This window comes from Aptenodytes forsteri, unplaced genomic scaffold (genome assembly GCF_000699145.1).
Source record: "Aptenodytes forsteri isolate BGI_AS27 unplaced genomic scaffold, ASM69914v1 Scaffold455, whole genome shotgun sequence".
Lineage (NCBI taxonomy): Eukaryota > Metazoa > Chordata > Aves > Sphenisciformes > Spheniscidae > Aptenodytes > Aptenodytes forsteri.
In genome coordinates this window covers 747,727-752,857 of record NW_008795914.1, presented here as the reverse complement: position 1 = coordinate 752,857, position 5,131 = coordinate 747,727, and the positions used below count along the sequence as shown (strand labels likewise).

Here is a 5,131-nt window from a genome sequence, read left to right as displayed (position 1 = left end):
TCGGGGACATCCTCGGCAGAGATGGGCTGGATGATGTGGCCCGCTCGGGTAACGACGCGGGGGGCGGTCAGCTTCTGGAAGGCGCGCTGCGTGTTCCACGTGGGGCCCACGGGCGTCCGGATGCTCTGCTCAAACTGCTGGTGCCTCTCGAAGGGGAAGGGCAGCTCGCTGACCTGCGGGGAAAGAGCGCAGCCGGGTAACTCCCACAGCGACCTGGCCCAGCACCCCGGGGGGCTGCTTTTGTCCCACGCTGCCACCGATTCCCGCTGGTCCAGGACCCGCTCACACTCTGCTGCTTCTCTTCTAGCAGATCCCAGGAGGGCTGGCGCAGCAGCCGTCAAGGGAGCAAGTCCTGTAAGTTCCTCCTCCCTTCATCACCCTGCTGGCCTCGGGGTTGTCAAAGCTGGGAACGATGTGGCGGGGCAGGGATTACAGGCAGGGACCGGGGACGTTTTGGGAATGGGTCAGAGGAAGGTTCCAGGCCAGCCTGGGTGCTGGGAGCGCTCGCTACTGCTGCTCGTGGAGGTCGGGCGTCACCCACCTGATGTGCTGCTGCGTGGATGTTGCGCTGCTCGCTCACGATGACGTGGGGCAAGTGCTGGTCCTTCCTGGGAGGCGCCGGGGGCGGCTTGAGCAGGAACCTGCCGGGCAAGCAAAGACGTCAGGCCCCGGCGCCGGGCTGAGGCACGCTGCTGCAGCTCTTCCACACTTACCGTTTTATTTTCTTGGCGCTGGGCTTCAGTCCCGTGCCTCCCCACTCGCCCCAGCCTGGCAGCACCAGGTTCACCGGCTGCGACTTCCCGGCCTGCTCTGCTTTGCGCTTCTCCCGGCGGAAGTCAGCGACCACATCGTCCCCGGCAAAGGCCTCTGTGATCACCCCTCTTTGGTCGATGCCACCCTCCTGTGGAGAAAACAGTCAGTCCCCTGCAGTCAGCCCCGCGCTGGGACCGAGGGGCAGGCCCGTCCTGCTCACCTCCTCCTCCATGACCACAGGTAGGCTGGGGCACTGAACCTCCTGGCACTTCCCAGCCAGCACAGCCTGCAGGCTAATGATCTTCTTCTTGGCTGGTGGTTTCTTGGCACGCCGGTCCCCAGCTCTGCCTTCCTCCTGCTGCCGCACTCGCTCCTCTGCTCTTGCAGCCGCTGGCTTCTCCTGCTCTTCCACACGCTCCTCTGAGGCCAGAGCCTCGACGTCCTCCATCGTCCGTGCCCGGCGCAGCTGCTCCGACAGCAGGATCTCCTCCTGGGCCTGGGGAGGCTGCTCGATCCCGAGGCTCGCCGGCTCCTCAGCGCAGGGCTCCTGGCTCCTCGGGCGCAGACGGCGTGGATGGGGCTGCCCCCCGGCAGTTCAGAAACTGCCTCCATCTCATCAGCACCTACACGTTGAGGCAACAGGTGAGAAAGTCACCCACGAGCAGGGAGGGAGAGAGCAGGACGGCCGTGTGCAACCGGGCAGAAAACAGCCCCCACGACCCCCTTTTGTTTGCCCAACCCTGCGGCACAGCAGACCCGCACTGCCCGGGGCTGCGAGCTCCTCACCGTGTCCCTCAGGGCTCCCCGCCCGCTGCTGCCGTGCGTGCCGTTTCTGCGCAAAGCCTTGTAGCAGAGCTTCCTCCTCCGACACCTCCTCCTCCTCCTCCTCCATCTCCTCCTTGCTCTCCGCAGCACCAGGCACCGCAACGTCTCCAAGACCCTCCTGCACCTCAGGCTCCTCGGCTGGGCCGCTGGGCTTGCCCACCATCCAGGGATTAGCTCCGCTGGCACCCGCAGGGATGGTGGGGACGGTCACCGACGTGAGGTCCTCCTCAGGCACATCCCCTGGCTCCTCCTCAGGCAGCTCCACCCGCACCTTCTGCATCAGCTCCTTGTTCTTGGCCAGCTGCTCCTGCATGGCCTTGCGGGCCTGGGAGGGGATTGAGGTGTTTCTAACGCAGGCCAGAAACACGCCCACCTTCCTTGCCCCACCTCAGCTGTCTCCCCCTTCCCCAACCTGCGTCGGAGACCTTGTTGTGGCCTTTCAACAGGGGAAAAGGGGACTTATAAGAAAGACAGAGAGGGACTTTTTACCAAGGCCTGTAGTGACAGGGCAATGATTTTAAACTGAAAGAGGGCAGGTTTAGATCGGACATAAGGAAGAAATGTTTTTCGATGAGGGTGATGAGACACTGGAGCAGGTTGCCCAGAGAAGCTGTGGATGCCCCATCCCTGGAAGTGTTCAAGGTCAGGTTGGATGGGGCTTTGAGCAAGCTCACCTAGTGAAAGATGTCCCTGCCCACGGCAGGAGGGGTGGACTAGACGGTCTTCGAAGGTCCCTCCCAACCCAAACCCTTCTGTAATTCTATGATCTCACCTCCAGGTCGTACTTAGCCATAATGGCCCTGGAGCGGGCCCATTTTCCCTTGTTCTGGTGCTTAAGACTCATCCGCTCCTGGGGGGGAAGAGGGAGAGAAGCATCAGGAAGAGCACCCTCGCGAGGGGGGACTTCCCAAGGGGCGGGGGAGAAGCGCAGAAGCAGCACCTGCATCCTGAGCTGCTCCAGCTCCTCCAGCCTTGCCAAGGCGGCCTCAGGGTCCGACTTATGCAGCAGCTCAAACTCCTTTAAGGCCTTGCGTCTCTTGCTTTTCTTCAGCACGCGATGGTACCTGCAGCCCAAGGGCGGAGAGCCAGGGAGTGAGACCTCACGGCGCTGGGGGAGGCCTTTGGGAACACAGTGCTGTTTTGGGCAGGAGGCTGCCTGAGACACTGCAGATCCCGGGGAGGAAGGGGGCCGCGCTCTGCCTTCCTCCCCGTTTTGGCCATACCCACGCACTGGGCAGGGTCGGCTCCAGCGCCAAGGCCAGGATCCAGCCCTCTCCCACCGCGCCGAGCCCAGCAACGGCAGAGCCTTACTTCTTGCTCTTGATCTTCTTCTCTCGCCGAGCCTTGGCTTCGTAGTAGGACTGCACGACCCGAGCCTTCTGTAGCTCTGCCCGCCGCTGCCGGGCCTGCCAGGGAGCGCAGAGTGAGGGCAAGCGCCGAGGAAGAGGCCTCCAGCGCCAGGGCAGGGCCCGGGGGGGAAGCACTCACCTCCTCCAAGCTCATTGCCTGCAGCGAGGCCGTCTCCTCTGGCGTCAGGAGCGGGTCCGTGATGGGCTGCTGTGTTTTGTGGAGCAGTCCAAAGATCTCCTGCTCCAGGGGAGTTCGGGCCTGTTGGGACGTAACAGGCACAGCAAGAGCCAACGCTCCCCCGGACGTCCCCATCCTTCCTGGTGCCCCTGAGCAGGTCCAGGGGAGGGCCCAGAGAGGCGTGCCCCCCTCCTCCTGGGGGCTGGGGTCACAGCCCTGCTCATGCATCCCACGCAACAGCCCGGGTCTCACTACAGGCCTGCCTAGGCACCCTCCCAGCCATCACGCCAGGTCAGGGCAGGCAGAATTCCTCTCAGGGTAGAGAAATAGGCTCGCAGTCGACAGGCAGTGCTGACTGGGTTAGCACCGGCCAAGAAGCACGCAGGACAAGTTCCAGGCCACGTGACACCACGTCCCGCCAAAACGGAAAGGGACCGTTGGGCAGATCGAGGCGAGTGCCGGGTACGTCAGGAGCTCGGCAAGGGGCTGTCGCTCACCCAAGCGCCTGGACAGCTGGGATAGCTCTCAGGGACGACAGCGACTCTCCTGCCAGCAGCACAACCCCCACCAGAACTCGCATGCAAAACCAAAAGCATCCTTCTTTCGTAATGAAGATTTACGGGTGCGCAGGCTTTGGCAAACCAATCCCCCCCCCCAGCACAAGTGGCCGAGGGCTACCAGCAGGCACCTGGCTCAGCCCAGGGACTGGGAAACGGCAGACTCGGCCTGCGTGTCTAGGGCTGAAAGGCTAAAAAGAGGAGAGGGGACAGAGCAGGCTCCAAACCCTCTGCTCGCGCCTTACCCAGAGAGCATTCACACATCTGCTACGCGTGAGGAACGCAGAAGACTTCCCTTTTAGTCTTCCCAAGCTCAGCACGCACCTGCCCAGAGCCTCGGCTACGGGCTGGGCCTTCCTCACGCCCACCTCCCTCCTCCCAGCGCAGCCAGGAGACGTCGAGCTGCCCCAGCCGACCCCGGGAGCTGCCTGACACGTGGCAGCACCCACCTTCCACGCTGAAGCCACTTGCTCCAGGGGGACAACCGTAGGAATCTCCTGCTTCAGAGGGAAAACCAGCTGCTCTGCCCGTCGGTTCTGCAAAACCACCTGCTGCCATTTGCCCACGTCTTTAGAGGTCCTGACGTAGGCAGCTTCCCTCACGACCTGCAGGCAGGGGCGAGAAGGGAGAAGGATGAGTAGAGAAAGGCTGATGTAAAGAACAAGAAAAGTCGGCCCGCATCAGAGCGGAGTAGAGGGGCACGCAGGGGCTCAGCTCTGCTGCCCCATAAGGCCAGAACTTCCCTCTGCCGCCCACGCAGGCCCACTCACCCGCTTCGCCTCCTCTTTGCTGAGCGGCAGCTCCACTGCCTTTTTCTGCTTCACTCTGGTCAGCTCTTTCTTCACGCTGCTCAGGGTGGATTTGGGACGGATGGGCCGCAGGAGCTCGGACAGGACCAGCTTCTCCCCAGCACCTACACAAGGTCCCGCGTGTCAACACCGGCGCGGCATCGCCAAGCCGAGGGGCTGCAGCAGCACCCAGCCCACAGGCCCGGGGCAGACACAGCAAATCCCAAGCTGTTAGCTGCGGGCGGGCAGCGCTGCCTCAGTCGGACGGCAGGAGCTCTGCCCAGTCTGCCGGGGACCTCACCTTTGCAGCTGACGTTGAACTCTGACACCTGCACACTCGCCTCCGTACGCTCTGCCAGCTTCCGCCTGCGAGAAGAGAAAATAAACCAAAAGGGCTACTCGCGTGCCCCCCACGTGCTTCCCCTCCAACCTGCGGCTACAGCAGAGGCAGAAGAGGTCTGCCAGGGACCTCACCTTTGCAGCTGACGTTGAACTCTGACACCTGCACGCTCGCCTCCGTACGCTCTGCCAGCTTCCGCCTGCGAGAAGAGAAAATAAACCAAAAGGGCTACTCGCGTGCCCCCCACGTGCTTCCCCTCCAACCTGCGGCTACAGCAGAGGCAGAAGAGCTGGTGCCGGTGGGAAAGGGAATGGAGCGCCCGCCCCCCCGCCCCCGTCACA

The 5,131-nt window shown here is 63.2% G+C and overlaps 1 protein-coding gene across 1 annotated transcript in view; it reads right to left on the bottom strand.

Moving 5' to 3' along the window:
• UTP14A (UTP14A small subunit processome component) overlaps nt 1-4,997 on the bottom strand; it is a gene marked incomplete at its 5' end in the record, with an annotated part of 5,501 nt that extends 504 nt beyond the window's left edge. Inside the window, 13 exon segments of the mRNA XM_019473483.1 lie at nt 9-173; nt 542-641; nt 714-901; nt 974-1,297; nt 1,300-1,376; nt 1,540-1,903; nt 2,351-2,428; nt 2,519-2,642; nt 2,890-2,984; nt 3,067-3,186; nt 4,112-4,267; nt 4,433-4,575; nt 4,925-4,997. Coding sequence (XP_019329028.1) covers nt 9-173; nt 542-641; nt 714-901; nt 974-1,297; nt 1,300-1,376; nt 1,540-1,903; nt 2,351-2,428; nt 2,519-2,642; nt 2,890-2,984; nt 3,067-3,186; nt 4,112-4,267; nt 4,433-4,575; nt 4,925-4,997 — 2,007 coding nt within the window.
• Nucleotides 4,998-5,131: the final 134 nt, after the last annotated feature.